This window comes from Eretmochelys imbricata, chromosome 11 (genome assembly GCF_965152235.1).
Source record: "Eretmochelys imbricata isolate rEreImb1 chromosome 11, rEreImb1.hap1, whole genome shotgun sequence".
In the NCBI taxonomy this organism is placed as follows: Eukaryota; Metazoa; Chordata; order Testudines; family Cheloniidae; genus Eretmochelys; species Eretmochelys imbricata.
The window spans coordinates 18,534,731-18,550,782 of record NC_135582.1 but is presented as its reverse complement, the minus strand read 5'-3'; the positions used below and the strand labels follow the sequence as shown (position 1 = coordinate 18,550,782).

Genomic DNA, 16,052 nt, shown 5'->3' with positions numbered 1-16,052 from the left:
AGGCTTGTTCTCTCATTGGGAAAGTGCACAGCAAATGTCATAAGTTCTGGGTTATCAAAACACTGATTATCTTTTGAATTTTTACAGCAAACACACAGAAATCATAGCTCAAACACACAGTTAACCAGTAACATCTTATGATGATTTTTATAAGTGTGTGTACAAGGGCTTACTATTTTATTTTGAGATATGTAGTGACGTGCTTCTTATCAAATAATTCATCTTTCCCTAGTGCTAAATGCATAGAAATACAGAATGAGATACACATATCAAATAGGTCATTATAGCTATCAACTATCTTTGCATTTTATGTGTTGATATTGGACCTGAAGTTGAGTTAATACTGAGAATTTGCCAAAGAATACAGTTGGGCATATTTTCTTGCTTAAACCCATTGGGTATTTCTTCAAAATTGTGTATTTGATCTCCCAAATACAAAGCCTATTACTAATAGTTTGTTCTGGAACTTACAGTTTCACCTGGCACCAGTGACATTTCAACCTATAAGAACAGTTCAACTTACTCCTTTACAGGACAATAAAGTCAACACAAACACTGATAGCAACAATATTTTGAGTATTACAAATTCTGTACCTATACCTATAAAACCATATATCAAACTTTACCAGCCTCAATCAGCCAACCTGTAGCAAAGGCAGGCTAAAAAGTGACCAGAACAGGCTCCTACTAGTGTTTCTGATAGCTCCACTTCAACAGGAAACCTGGACTCATTCAGAATGGATAACTATTACAAATGCTCCAGAGACTTGAAAGAACAAGCAAGCGAAGTAAAATTAAAATGCAGTGAAGCTGATGTAAGTATTAAAACTGAGCAGGCTGACTTTGAAAAATATCAGCTTTCAATAACCTATGAAAATTCAGATATTGTGAACACAGCCAGTGTTTTTGATGACAGTCATGCTTACTGCAACTCAAGTGAAGTGACAAACATCAAAGAGAACTGTGAAATATTTGCAGGTCAGTGTCCTGCATCAAGCAATGCAGACAGTGTAAGAGCTGGAAACTGCGAGAGAGATTTAGCACCAAGGAGTGCCATTAGAACTTATCTAGAGGAAGTAGATGTTTCAGGGGTGATCCCCGCTCATAGCTGGTGTGCAGATGTAGACACTGTGAATGCTGTGCTTGAAAATCATGGTTTAGACTCAAGCTGCAAAAATGAAGTAGTAGAATCATATCATATGCTAGAAGATAAATCTGTAACTAAAATCATTCCGCACTTTTCTGCTGGGAAAACAGAAAACAGTGTTTCTCCAGTAGTCTTTGGAACAACTGAAAAAATAGCAATTTCAGAAGCAACGGAAACAAAAATCAATAAACTGGTACCTCTTGTCCATATTACACTATCTGAACATGAGCCACCTAGGACACCACAGGTTGCCAAATGTCCCACCAGAAAAAAGGATGTCATCCGTAGCATGCCTCCTAACGTGAGTTACAGCTTCAACATACTTGCTTACAAAGAAAATGACAATAAAATAAAAACTAATAGAAATAAATCTGCTTCAAAGACTAAAATGAGTAGCGAAGTACCTCAAGATTTCTCTGTTTCTGATGAGAGTTCCACAAAATGTAACACACACAATACCAACCTCAAGAACCAGATTTTCCCTTCTGTAGGACTGTCTCATGTGGAATCTGAGGCTTCCTCAAAGCTTCATAAAAAAAGACCTCAGATGAAGAACTACCATGTTCTTCAGAGTGCTCAGAAATCTAAAAAGCAAATATTTCCTTATATCTGCAAAAGTTCAAGCAGCTTAAAGAAACATGTTACTCCACTTTCTGTTCCACGAACACAGCCTGCCTCAGATTTCTTGAATCTGAAATATAGTGACATGTTCAAGGAAATAAATTCAAATGACAAAGGCCCAGGGATTTATGAAATGTTTGGGACTCCCGTATATTCCCAAGTGCGTGGACTTGGTCAACATGAAAGCAGATTTTACAGGGAAGTTTGTTTTGCTCCACCTGGGAGATACACTGCTAATAAACGTAAATCTAACTGCACTAATGAGAGAGACAGCAACAGAATAAGAAGCACCCAGAAAAGAACACATTCTAAACCCAAGAACACAATTGCCATTAAACAAAAGCACAAAGACTTAACACCAAAAGACAGAAGTTCTGAGTTAAGAGATAGCAACGCGGAGCTGGATGATGTTGTAATAATTTCTGGTCCAGATTGGCAAATAAAGACTTCAAGGAGCATGCCATTTTTTGATGAAGATGAAGGTCAGCAGTTTCTGTTTTTGGAGGAGTTTTCACAAGTCACTAAACAAAATGAAATAATTCTAAATTCAAACTTGTCAACTATTAAAGAAGTCCCTTTGGAACAGTCTTCAGATAATAGAGATGTGGCTAACAATCAGATACTTGCAACCAATGTCCACAATTTTTGGCAGGTTGATGATAAACATCATTCAGAATGTGTTGCTTTAGTGAGCAGTTTACTAACGACAGATCATAATAACAAGTGTGTAGTCCAAGGAAGAATGGATATGGATGACTCCATGAATCTGGAAGCAAACCAGAACTTCTGCAAATCTATAGATAAATATGAAGCACTGTTTGCATTGTCTTTTCCAGACAGAGCAGACTGTGCATCTTCTCAACGAAAACTAGATCAGAGTTGGACACACATGTCTGAAAATAGTAATTCAGAAAATGCATCAACTCAGCAGCCAACAAACCAGACTTTAAATGCTGTAAGCCCAGTTTTCCAGACTTACCAAAACATTCTGGACTGTGCAAATAATGAAGAACTGACTGATGAGTTGCTTTGTTGCCTGGCGGTAGAGCTGCTAGCACTTGATGAAAAAGATACTACCTCTTCCAGAATACCTACAAAGAATACAGGTTCTCAAACACAAAATGTATTTGCTAACGAAGAAAGAGGCAGTGTGAATGAAGATGACAAAGTAGTTGCAATTGCAGAGGAACAGGTAAAAACAAATTTCCCATATCTTGCTAATTGTTTTCCCATGCTGTAGCAACACCACCAGCATGGAAAAACCGATGAGCCCTCATATTAGTCAAGCAGATCGTAGCCTGTCCACATCCAGAATTTTTGTGCCCAGTTCATCCTCATCCTGGTGTGCAGACAGACTTGCCCTTAGAGATTTTCCAAAACTAGAAAACTGTATGGTTAGCCTACACTCCTTTGACTATGTAGTCACTTTCTCAGAATCTCAGTAAGCAATTGGAATCAGCAGAGTATCCATCTTGAAGACCAACAGAAGTGACAAATAAGCCTGACCAACAGTGACAATATTCCAGGATGAAAGGAGTAATTATGGAGAAACTAAGATGGGCAAGGCTAAAATAATGAGCAGTGATAAACTAGGGAAATGGGGTCAAGAAAAGGGACAAGAGATATTTCTGCCACAGGAACAAACCCATAGATTTCTTTGGGCCAAGGCAAAAGCACTGGCTCTCTAACCGTAAGTACTACAAGTGGTGCCTGCCTTCCACAGAGGGCCATCTCCTCCTTTTAGATCTATGTTAGCCATCAGATAGCTGCCCTAGAAATGGCCATAAGTGTTGGCTTACCATAGAAGATTGAAATGAGTTTAAATTGGGAAAAATAAAATAAAAGTAAGAGAGCTCTATTAGGGAGGGAGTAGAGCATATTTGCTAGGACACTGAACTAGGCCTCAAGAGACCTGGGTTCTCTTCTGAGCTTAGCCACTAACCTGCTGTGTGACCTTCTGCAAGTCATTTCACCTCTCTACTGCTTCCCCCCTGCCCCATCCCTTTTGTAACTTCAGGGCAGTAATTATTTTTCACTGTGTGTTGGTGCACTGCTTAGCACAATAGGGCACTGATATGTAGGCGCTACTGTAACAAAAAATAGTAAATACACACCCACTTGACAGATTTCACTTTCCCTTCTCATAAGAACCATGGGTAGATAGGGAAACTATTTCCCTTCATTCTGAAATGCCCCTTCCAAATTAGCTCCATCTTGTTTTAGAGCAATTGTTCTGGAAGAAGCCATGTCTAGGGCAGGGATATATTTAAATGTATTATCTAGTCCAAGGCTAGTGTCAGGTTGATTCTTCATATTAGTTAAATGTAGGTCCTTGAGAACTAGGGTGACAGACAAGGGGATACCCTTTTATCACTCTTTCTTCCCAGATGCATTTCCTAGCATGCTTTCTCACTGGCATTCAATAGTGCCTAGGTACCATACTTACACATTACTTAAAAGTACTTCTTACATAGTATTGTCGTTGTGCCTATGGGGTGACCATGAGCCTTGTAATTTGACTTCTCTAAAGAAATATTATAAAGAAGAAGAATTTCAGATTATCATTTTTTAAAACATGTGAATAACATTAAAATGAAGGCTTTATCTTCCTTTCTCCTCTGACCCACCCTCACCTTGACTTCCACCTCTCTAGCAGAGTTACAGTAAAGCTTTCCTGGCACCAAAGAGGGAAAGTGACTTGTTGAACTTCAACGAATCTACTGCATTTCCAGAAAGCAGTCTAGGTCATAAGGATCCTATCACATGGACTAGAGGTGAAATCCTTGGAAAGGGAGCCTATGGCACTGTAAGTTAAAGTCTGAATATTTTTAAAAATATGCATTTGCCTCAAACGACATAATTTCTTTATAACTATTTCCCCCATTATCCCATTTATTGTATGTGTCAAAATATTTTGGATTATATAGATGAGTTCTAGATCAACTTCCATGATACATTTATTTTTTAAAAAGCCTGTCTTTTAATTCATATTTAATTTTTTTCAAATACTGGTTTGATTGCAGGTGTACTGTGGTCTGACAAGCCAGGGACAATTAATAGCAGTGAAACAAGTTGCTTTGGATACCTCAGATAAAGTCACTACAGAAAAGGAGTATCAGAAGTTGCAAGAAGAAGTTGACCTGTTGAAAACACTAAAGCATATCAACATTGTAACCTATTTAGGAACATGTTTAAAAGATAACATTGTAAGCATTTTCATGGAGTTTGTTCCTGGTGGCTCAATTTCTAGTATTATTAATCGTTTTGGGCCATTGCCAGAAATTGTCTTCTGTAAATATACAAAACAAATTCTACAAGGGATTGCATATTTACATAAAAACTGTGTGGTACACAGAGATATCAAAGGCAATAATGTTATGCTTATGCCAAATGGTGTAATAAAGCTGATTGACTTTGGATGTGCAAAGCGTTTAGCGTGGGTAAGCCTGAGTGGCACACACAGTGAAATGCTCAAGTCTGTGCATGGGACTCCATATTGGATGGCACCAGAAGTAATAAATGAATCTGGATATGGAAGAAAATCAGACATCTGGAGTATTGGATGCACTGTATTTGAGATGGCAACGGGTAAACCACCTCTGGCTTCCATGGATAGGCTAGCAGCTATGTTTTACATTGGAGCCTATAGAGGACTGATGCCTTCTTTACCTGACCATTTCTCAGGAAAAGCAGCAGACTTTGTCCACGTATGCTTAACCAGGTAAGTAGTTTTTTTAGTTTATATATATTAGTTTGAAATAACCACTTCTGATCTTTGATGCAGTTTCTCAAAGTGTTTGACTGTTACTGATCATCAGTGGAAGCTTGGGTTATCTCCTATAAGTTGAAATGCCTATTTAAGGTTTCATTTACTTAGCATTCCAAGAAGGCTTGAAGTAATACTAAATATGAAGGTTTCAAACTCCATAGTGCCATTTATCAAAAGTTATGAACTTCTTGGTTTTTTGGGTCTTGTTCCCCATCAAATCCTGGCCTCACTATTTATATGGAGCTATAGCATGCCATGGATCTTTAGGCAAATCTCCTGAGTTCAGTGGAGACACCTTAAAAATGCCCTCAGTGCCAGGATCTGACTTAGGGCTAGCAAAGGGAAACAACTTACAAGACTGGGTCATAAATGAGGGAGCCCTCACATAACTATTTACTTTTCTATTAGAAAATTCTTTAGCCATTACCACTCTAGAAAATATGTTCTCTTTCTGAAACAGAGAGCACATTCCATATAAGTCATTCAGCAGCCCTGGGTGTTGTTTTGCAATGTTTACTTTAAAAAAAGTTTAAATTATTTTGAGATTTTTAAACAGTTTACTCCCAACACAAACAGAAAAGTTACATTTTAAAGGGTAGGAATAGCACAACAGACAGTTTCCTGCTGTCTGCAGACATTCCAGTGAAATTAATGGGAGACTTTTATGGGCAGCTGAGGAAAGAATTTGAGCACCATAGAGAGGCAAATGATTTAGTGGATAAGGCAGTGGCTGGAGAGTCAGAAGACCTGGGTTCTACTCCCATTTTGTTACTGACCTACTATGTGACCTAGGGTGAGTCACTGCCTCTTTGTGCCTGCTTCCCCTCCCACAATACTGTCTTGCTCACCTAGGTCCCAAGGGAAGAAAATCCTGTAAAACAGCTATTGATAGACTGTAAATGAAAATGTGAGTATTCATCAGACTGGGTGATTTTGCATTTACTAAGACGCTTCCATCCAAGACTTTTAAAGCACTTTACATTAATTTAGCACTAGTGCCCCTATGATGCAGGTATTGTTTCAGTTTTACAAAAATGAAGGAAGGAGCACACAGATTAATTTACTTGTCCATCGTCACAAAGAAAGGCTGTGAAGAGGAAACCAAATCTAAGTCTTATGGCACTCTGTCCCATTCCTCAACCTCAAGGCCTTTTCCCCTTGATATACATCCAATGAACATTGAGAATTAGCCCAACACCCTCCCCGCCCCAAAAGTGCCTTATTGTACAACTCTCTTTGAAAAATCATGATGGGAAATTTGGTACCACGTGGGTTTTGATATTACATCTGGGTTTACTTACAGTCTTCATTAATGGGAAAGAGGAATTAACTAGAATTTAAAATCTGCATAAAATACTAAATTAGGAGCAGCTTCAAACAAAATACAAATGATCTAGAAAAATTAAATACATGGGCAGAAAACAATATTAGATTCAGTTTGAAAAAATGCAAAATTAAAACATGCATACAGAAGCCCAAACAGAGGAAGGAAACCTAGAAAGCGGTCTTTCCAGTGTTCCCAATTCTTGTGACTTAATCATGATTCTTGCCATTTGGGATGTTCTTTTTAAAGTCTTAGCTCCTGGAGTCAAGTGATTCCACAAAAATCTCAGCTTTCATGTAATAATAAAAAAGAAAAAGTTTCTAGCCCACATGGTTGTGGAGATAAGCCTGAAAATATGACTATAGTTTATCCCAAAGGCTCAAAAACAGGGAGGGAACTAAAAGTAGCTGACATATGCAGATTTGGTCACTGCATACAGGTAGAGTCAGCAAGCAGAGAAATAAATCATTCTTTAAATAGCTTTGATGCAACTGCCCCTGGAATAGCCAGATTACAAGAAAGCTATTGACTAATTGGAAGGAATTCAGAGAGAGTGACAATGAGTTCAGAGGGCTGGAGGAAATTATTTATGAGTTAAGAATACTATCAAATTAATGTCAACCTGCACTTTTCACCAAGCCCTTCCCCCCGAAGAAAGTCCAAAAAAAAGGAATGACTGGAGAAGTGATGAGTTAATATTGTATTTAGATTTTATAATTTAACAGTTAAGCAACATGCATGTTTTGTAACAACCGTTTATTTTATGTATTAATTTCCCTCACCCTATTATGCAGAAATCAACATGAGCGTCCATCTGCTCTACAACTGCTGCAGCATCCCTTCGTGAAGGGAAGACAATGAACTTTTCAAAACTTCAGCCAGACTAATGTACATTTTCCACTCATATCTATTTCTACCACTACAAAAGGTTAATTTGCATTTGATTTGAAAATGGGAGTGCAGTAACTTACTAGAACTCAACAATCAGCCAAACATTGGAAAGCGCCTATGAGACTGCAGTATAATTACACTAGTTTGATTTGTGATGTGAAATGCTTATCAGGGTAGGGGAATGTAGTTGCCATTTATCCAGTAAAGAAAGTAATTTTTTTTCATGCAAAGATTAAGTTTTAAGAGTTTGCATTTTGAAGAAAAGCAAAAGCCATGCAGTTTTGTTTTCAAATTGAAAAGGCTTTAAAAGAAGCTATTTTATAGTACTTGAAAAAAAGTTGATGAACTTGGGAATCCCATTTTTTCTGAACATACATAAGTGGTAAAATATCTAATATTACCAGAAAGCATCCAAGATAGTCCTGAGAATGCTATTCAGGTGCTCTGGAGCTGTACTTCCCAAACATAATTTGCCAGTTGATTAATTAAATATGGTTGTGGAAATCACTTGGAGAATCAGAATTTACTTTATATACAGGTCAGCACAGAATATGGTTACAAGTACAAAATAAGTTTTCAGAAGAGGGATCCCTTTAATTTCACTTGGATAAAGAACAGCAAGTTCCAGCACACAGACATCATCTGGTAGTCTTATCTCTTGCTGCTGGTGGTTTATCAAAAGTTAATTAGCAGGAGATATCTGCTCTATATACATACTCATCTGTAAAACTTCTGTAATTAACATTTCCTGTTTTCTCTGGAATATGAATGCTATGTTAATTTGAGAAGTTTCTTTCTCCTGGTATTAAATTCACTTTGCCATAGTTGTCACTTGTCTATATTGCCACTGAATCAGTGCATTTGATGGGTACAAGGCAAAAAAGTAAAGCAGGAACCAAATATACACAGGAACAAATAACTGCTTAGAGGTGATGCTTGAGTCATCAAGCTACTCTGAAATGAGAGAGGTAAAATTTCTGCTTTTGTACAAATTGAAGTTTATAGAAACCCAACCAATGCAATTCTCTCACTTCTCTAATACAGGTATATTTTATTCTTTGGTGAGTGTATTTCTAAACATAACATTGAAAATTTAACAAAAACAAAGAGTACTTGTGGCACTTTAGAGACTAAAATTTATTTGGGCATAAGCTTTTGCAGCCCATGAAAGCTTATGCCCAAATAAATTTGTTAGTCTCTAGGTGCCACAAGTCCTCCTCATTCTTTTTGCTGATACAGACTAACACAGCTACCACTCTGAAACCTGAAAATTTAAAGTCACTTAAGCACTTTTGAAAATTTTAACTTAAGTGACTTAGGAGCCAAAGTCTCAGTTTCAAAAGGGACTTAAATACACAGGAGCCAAAATCCCATTGACTTTCAATAAGTCCTAGGAGAGTTGTAGGCTCCTAAATGCACAAGTCCCTTTTGAAAATAGGATTTAGGAGGATGTCATTTAAGCAACTTTGAAAATTTTACCTTTAGTAAACTAGGTGTCTGTTGTCACTACCTCTAGGAGCAGTGTGCATTATTGCCAATCACCAACATTTAAAAATCATGAGCTAGGCCCCCAACAACCATGAGAGTCACTTAATCATTAAGTTAATAAATTTTGCCTCTGGTTTCTAAGCCTTTATAATTCATTCTGCTCATAGTGTCAGAGTTTTCTTTGCTTTAAGTAAAAGCTGAGATTCTCATGTAATCACTTGACTCCTAGAACTGAGGCACTAAACACCAAGTATCTCAAAAGCTGACAAAGTTGACAGTGCATGACAATTCAGAAGTAACTGACTACAGATTAGTTCCACCATTCAAGAGAAGTAAAATGCAAACTATAAATGAATGGGTAGTGATCAATGGCTCCATGTCTAGTTGGCAGCCGGTATCAAGCGGGGTGCCCCAAAGGTCAGTCCTGGGGCCAGTTTTGTTAATGATCTGAAGGATGATGTGGATTGCACCCTCAGCAAGTTTGCAGTTGACACTAAACTGGGAGGAGTGGTAGATATGCTGGAGGGTAGGGGTAGGATACAGGGGGACCTAAACGAATTAGAGGATTGGGCCAAAAGAAATCTGATGAGGTATAACAAGGACAAGTGCAGAGGCCTGCACTTAGAATGGAAGCATCCCATGCACCGCTACAGACTAAGGACCGAACAGCTAGGCAGCAGTTCTGCAGAAAATGCCCTAGGGGTTACAATGGATGAGAAGTTGGATATGAGTCAATAGTGTGCCCTTGTTGCCAAGAAGGCCAATAGCATTTTAGGTTGCATAAGTAGGGGCACTGCCAGCAGATTGAAGGACGTGATCATTCCCCTCTATTCGGCATTGGTGAGGCCTCATCTGGAGGCCATTTTTCGCCCCCCCCCCCCACTACAAGAAGGATGTGGAAAAATTGTGAACAGTCCAGCGGAGAGCAATAAAAATGATTAGAGGGCTGGAGCACATGACTTATGAGGAGAGGCTGAGGGAACAGGGATTGTTTAGTCTGCAGAAGAGAAGAATGAGGGGGGATTTGATAGCTGCTTTCAACTACCTGAAAGGGGGTTCCAAAGAGGATGGATCTAGACTGTTCTCAGTGGTACCAGATGACAGAACAAGGAGTAATGGTCTCAAGTTGCAGTGGGAGAAGTTTAGGTTGGATATTAGGAAAAACTTTTTCACTAGGAGGGTGGTGAAGCACTGGAATGCGTTACCTAGGGAGCTGGTGGAATCTCCTTCCTTATAAGTTTTTAAGGTCAGGCTTGACGAAGCCCTGGCTGGGATGATTTAGTTGGGGATTGGTCCTGCTTTGAGCAGGGGATTGGACTAGATGACATCCTGAGGTCCCTTCCAACCCTGATATTCTATGATTCTATCAAAAGGAAGAGTAATTTAGATTTAGAAAGCAGACTTGCAACTTTTTACTCTAGGAGCGGGAGCATGCTTCACAACATGGCAGAGAAGTCAGAAAGCAAAACAGGATTTAGAAGCCTATGGCAAAACTTTGCAGGAGCAAGACATTGTTACTTAATCAATCCAGCAGTTTCCTGTTAGTGTTCCATAGTTTCAGAAATTATACAAGTTTTCAGTTTTAATAATCTGAAGTATTGAAAATGTAAAGATTTTTTTCTCCCTTTAAAGTGTCACATAACTACTGCCAATAAAATGAAAGTTGCATCCTCTCACACTGAGGTTACCTCTCCCGGGGAGGGAACTCCAGTCATTAGGAAAAGGCAGGTGTTAGTAATGGGAGATTTGATCATTAGGGTTTGTGATGACCAGGAGAACCGTATAGTGACTTGCCTGCCTGGTGCGAAGGTTGCAGATCTCTCGAGGCATCTAGATAGACTTATGTGTAGTGCTGGGGAGGAGCTGGTGGTCGTGGTACATATAGGTACCAGTGATGTAGGGAAGGGTAGGAGAGACATCCTGGAGGCCTGTCATAAATATAAAGGGAAGGGTAAACACCTTTAAAATCCCTCCTGGCCAGAGGAAAAACCCTTTCACTGGTAAAGGGTTAAGAAGCTAGGATAACCTCGCTGGCACCTGACCAAAATGACCAATGAGGAGATACTTTCAAAAGCTGGGGGGAGGGAAAAACAAAGCCTCTCTCTCTCTGTCTGTGTGATGCTTTTGCTGGGGACGGAACAGGAATGGAGTCTTAGAATTTAGTAAATAATCTAGCTAGATATGCGTTAGATTCTGATTTCTTTAAATGGGTGAGAAAAATAAGCTGTGCTGAATGGAATGGATATTCCTGTTTTTGTGTCTTTTTGTAACTTAAGGTTTTGCCTAGAGGAATTCTCTATGTTTTGAATCTAATTACCCTGTAAGGTATTTACCATCCTGATTTTACAGAGGTGATTCTTTTTACTTTTTCTTCTATTAAAATTCTTCTTTTAAGAAACTGAATGCTTTTTCATTGTTCTTAAGATCCAAGGGTTTGGGTCTGTGGTTACCTATGCAAATTGGTGAGGATTTTTATCAAACCTTCCCCAGGAAAGGGGGGGGTAACGTTTGGGAGGATTTTGGGGGGGGGGGGGAGAAGACATTTCCAAATGGACTCTTTCCTAATAATATAATACCGGTTAGACGTTTGGTGGTGGCAGCGAAAGTCCAAGGACAAAAGGTAAAATAGTTTGTTCCTTGGGGAAGTTTTAACCTAAGCTGGTAAAAGTAAGCTTAGGAGGTTTTCATGCAGGTCCTCACATCTGTACCCTAGAGTTCAGAGTGGGGAAGGAACCTTGACAAGGCAAAATTTAGGAAAGAGACTGAAATCCAGGACCTCTGTGGTGGCATTCTCAGAAATGCTACCAGTTCCATGCGCAGGGCCAGGTAGGCAGGCAAGCAAAACTTCAGAGTCTCGATGCATGGATGAGACGATGGTGTAGAGAGGAGGGGTTTACATTTATTAGGAACTGGGGAAACTTTTGGGATGGGGGAGCCTATACAGGAAGCATGGGCTCCACCTAAACCAAAGTGGATCTAGACTGCTGGCACTTAACATTAAAAAGGTTGCAGAGCAGTTTTTAAACTGAGAGATGCGGGAAAGCCAATTGCTGCAGAGACGCACGTGGATCAGACAGAGACTTCTCTTGGAGGAGAGTCTATTGAAGAGATTCTCTAGGTTTTAGTCAGGAGGAGGGATGAAAGAGGATAAAGTATGGGCCAGATCAGATGAGAAACGTTCACATAAAGAAAAGGGCAGACAAATAAACAGTGACAAGTTTTTAAAGTGCTTGTACACAAATGCTAGAAGTCTAAATAATAAGATGGGTCAACTAGAAAGGCTTGTGTTAAAGGAGGCTATTGATATAATAGGCATCACAGAAACCTGGTGGAGTGAGGACAATCAATGGGACACAATCATTCTGGGGTACAAAATATATCAGAAGGACAGAACAGGTCATGCAGGGGGAGTGGCACTATATGTGAAAGAAAATGTAGAATCAAATGAAATAAAAATCTTAAATGAATCCACATGTTCCATAGAATCTCTATGGTTAGTAATTCCATGCTCAATAAGAATATAATAGTAGGGATCTATTATTGACCACATGACCAGAACAGTGATAGTGACGATGAAATGCTAAGGGAGATTAGAGAGGCTATCAAAATAAAAAACTCAATAATAGTAGGGGATTTCAATTATCCCCATATTGAATGGGTACATGTCACCTCAGGATGAAATGCAGACACAAAATTTCTCGATACTTTAAATGACTGCTTCTTGGAGCAGCTGGTACAGGAACCCACAAGGGGAAAGGCAACTCTCGATCTAGTCCTGAGTGGAGCGCAGGATCGGGTCCAAGAGGTAACTATAACAGGACTGCTTGGAAATAGTGATCATAACAACTTTTAACATTTTTGTGGTGGGCAGAACACCTCAACAGCCCAACACTGTGGTATTTAATTTCAGAAAGGGGAACTCTGCAAAAATGAGGAGGTTAGTTAAACAGAAATTAAAAGGTACAGTGACGAGAGTGAAACCCCTGCAAGCTGCATGGACACTGTTCAAAGACACCATAATAGAGGCTCAACTTAAATGTATACCCCAAATTAAAAAAAGTAAAAGAACTAAAAAAGAGCCACCGTGGCTTAACAACCATGTAAAAGAAGCAGAGAGAGATAAAAAGGTGTCTTTTAAAAAGTGGAAGTCAAATCCTAGTGAGGTAAATAGAAAGGAGCATAAACACTGCCAAATTAAATGTAAAAATTTAATAAGAAAAGCCAAAAAGGTGTTTGAAGAACAGCTAGCCAAAATCTCAAAAGGTAATAACAAAATGTTTTTTAAGTACATCAGAAGCAGGAAGCCTGCTAAACAACCAGTGGGGCCCCTGGACGACTGAGATACAAAAGGAGAACTTAAAGATGGTAAAGTCATCGTGGAGAAACTAAATGATTTCTTTGCTTCAGTCTTCACGGCTGAGGATGGTAGGGAGATTCCCAAACCTGAGCCGTCTTTTGTAGGTGACAAATCTGAGGAATTGTCACAGATTGAAGTGATACTAGAGGAGGTTTTGGAATTAATTGAGAAACTTAACAGTAACAAGTCACCGGGATCAGATGGCATTCACCCAAGAGTTCTGAAAGAACTCAAATGTGAAATTGCGGAACTATTAACTATGGTTTGTAACCTATCCTTTAAATCAGCTACTGTACCCAATGACTGGAAGATAGCTAATGTAATGCCAATATTTAGAAGAGCTCTAGAGGTGATCCTAGCAATTACAAACCGTTAAGTCTAACATCAGTACCGGGCAAATTAGTTGAGACAATAGTAAAGAATAAAATTGTCAGACACATAGAAGAACATAAATTTTTGCACAAAAGTCAACATGGTTTCTGTAAAGGGAGATCATGTCTTACTAATCTATTAGAGTTCTTTGAGGGGTCAAACATGTGGAGAAGGAGGATCCAGTGGATGTAATGTACTTAGATTTCCAGAAAGCCTTTGACAAGATCCCTCATCAAAGGCTCTTATGTAAATTAAGTTATCATGGGATAAGAGGCAAGATCCTTTCATGGATTGAGAATAGGTTAAAAGACAGGGAATAAAGGGTAGGAATAAATGGTAAATTTTCAGAATGGAGAGGGGTAACTAGTAGTGTTACCTAGGACCAATCCTATTCAATTTATTCATAAATGATCTGGAGAAAGGGGTAAATAGTGAGGTGGCAAAGTTTGCAGATAATACTAAACTGCTCAAGATAGTTAAGACCAAAGCGGACGGTGAAGAACTTCAAAAAGATCTCACAAAACTAAGTGATTGGGCAACAAAATGGCAAATGAAATTTAATGTGGATAAATGTAAAGTAATGCACATTGGAAAAAATAATCCCAACAATACATACAATACGATGGAGGCTAATTTACCTACACCTAATCAGGAGAAAGATCTTGGAGTCTTCGTGGATAGTCTGAAGACGTCCATGCAGTGTGTAACAGCAGTCAAAAAAGCAAATGGGATGTTAGGAATCATTAAAAAAGGGATAGAGAATAAGACGGAGAATATCTTATTGTCCTTATATAAATCATGGTACGCCCACATCTTGAATACTGCATACAGATGTGGTCTCTTCATCTCAAAAAAGATATACTGGCATAAGAAAAGATTGGGAAAAGGGCAACTAAAATGATTAGGGGTTTGGAACGGGTCCCATATGCAGAGAGATTAAAGAGGCTAGGATTTTTCAGCTTGGAAAAGAGGGTATGGATATGATAGAGATATATAAAATCATGAGTGGTGTGGAGAAAATGAATAAGGAAAAGTTATTTACTTGTTCCCATAAGAAGGAGGGGCCACCAAATGAAATTAATGGGTAACAGGTTCAAAACAAATAAAAGGAAGTTCTTCACTCAGCACACAGTCAACCTGTGGAACTCCTTGCCTGAGGAGGTTGTGAAGGCTGGGACTATAACAGGGTTTAAAACAGAACTGGATAAATTCATGGAGGTTATGTCCATTAATGGCTATTAGCCAGGACGGGTAAGCAATGGTGTCCCGAGCCTCTGTTTGTCAGAGGGTGGAGATGGATGGCAGGAGAGAGATCACTAGTTACCTGTTAGGTTCACTGCCTCTGGGGCACCTGGCATTGGCCACTGTCAGTAGACAGGATACTGGGCTGGAAGGACCTTTGGTCTGACCCATTATGGCCGTTCTTATGTTTTTGGTGACTACATTAGGCACAATATTGCTAGCATACATAAACTGAAAGTTCTCACATGGACCAATATGTGGGGGAAGGTCTTGCAGGATCCTATACACAGCTCTGTAGGAATTCCATATAAATAAAATCTGGTGGAAGGTAGAAATTAGGTGTCATAGTAACTAACTGGCTTCCTGTCTCCTTCCTCCTCCCAGCCCAGGCATTTATTTTATGACAGATTCCCAGTTGTGTAAGCACAGAAAATGCTAGAACCATTCTGCTGCTCAGTGAGAAACCTGTGATAACCGCTGCATTGTATTTAAACATATAAAGTACATGCAGAATCAACAGCTATCAACACCAGTTCTTTTCTAATTGTAACACAGGCTAGACCCATCTAATAGTTCAATTACCACAAATTGTACCATAATCACCCTTGCTTTTTGAATTTATTGCAGAATTGTTCCATAACGTACATTAATTATTTAAACATCTTTAGGGTCCTCATTATGTGATGAAAGCTCAAAATGTTAACTAGATGGAGTTTGCCAGTTTGTAGAAAACTTAGTGAACTGCCCTTATTTATCTAGCTCAGTGAGGTGTTACCACTGACGTGATGGTGCTTTTGATATCAGCACTGTAAGTTATTTCACTGTGGGTTGCTTAAGCAGT

At 39.0% G+C, this 16,052-nt stretch overlaps 1 protein-coding gene across 1 annotated transcript; it reads left to right on the top strand.

Annotated features, from left to right (window-relative positions):
- Nucleotides 1-737: 737 nt before the first annotated feature.
- MAP3K19 (mitogen-activated protein kinase kinase kinase 19) lies at nucleotides 738-7,925 on the top strand. Its single transcript, XM_077830297.1, has 4 exons — nucleotides 738-2,960; nucleotides 4,422-4,574; nucleotides 4,792-5,489; nucleotides 7,656-7,925. The coding sequence occupies exons 1-4, from the start codon at nucleotides 738-740 to the stop codon at nucleotides 7,720-7,722; spliced, it is 3,141 nt and encodes a 1,046-aa protein (XP_077686423.1). The 3' UTR covers nucleotides 7,723-7,925.
- The last annotated feature ends 8,127 nt before the right edge of the window (nucleotides 7,926-16,052 follow it).

What these genes read in the sequence shown, in the direction of transcription:
- MAP3K19 (XM_077830297.1), top strand. Translation starts at nt 738, where the DNA reads ATGGATAACTATTACAAATGCTCCAGAGACTTGAAAGAACAAGCAAGC. An exon ending in TTGCAATTGCAGAGGAACAG is followed by an intron (nt 2,961 to 4,421) that starts GTAAAAACAAAT and finishes CCACCTCTCTAG; the next exon opens with CAGAGTTACAGTAAAGCTTT. An exon ending in GTCCACGTATGCTTAACCAG is followed by an intron (nt 5,490 to 7,655) that starts GTAAGTAGTTTT and finishes CCTATTATGCAG; the next exon opens with AAATCAACATGAGCGTCCAT.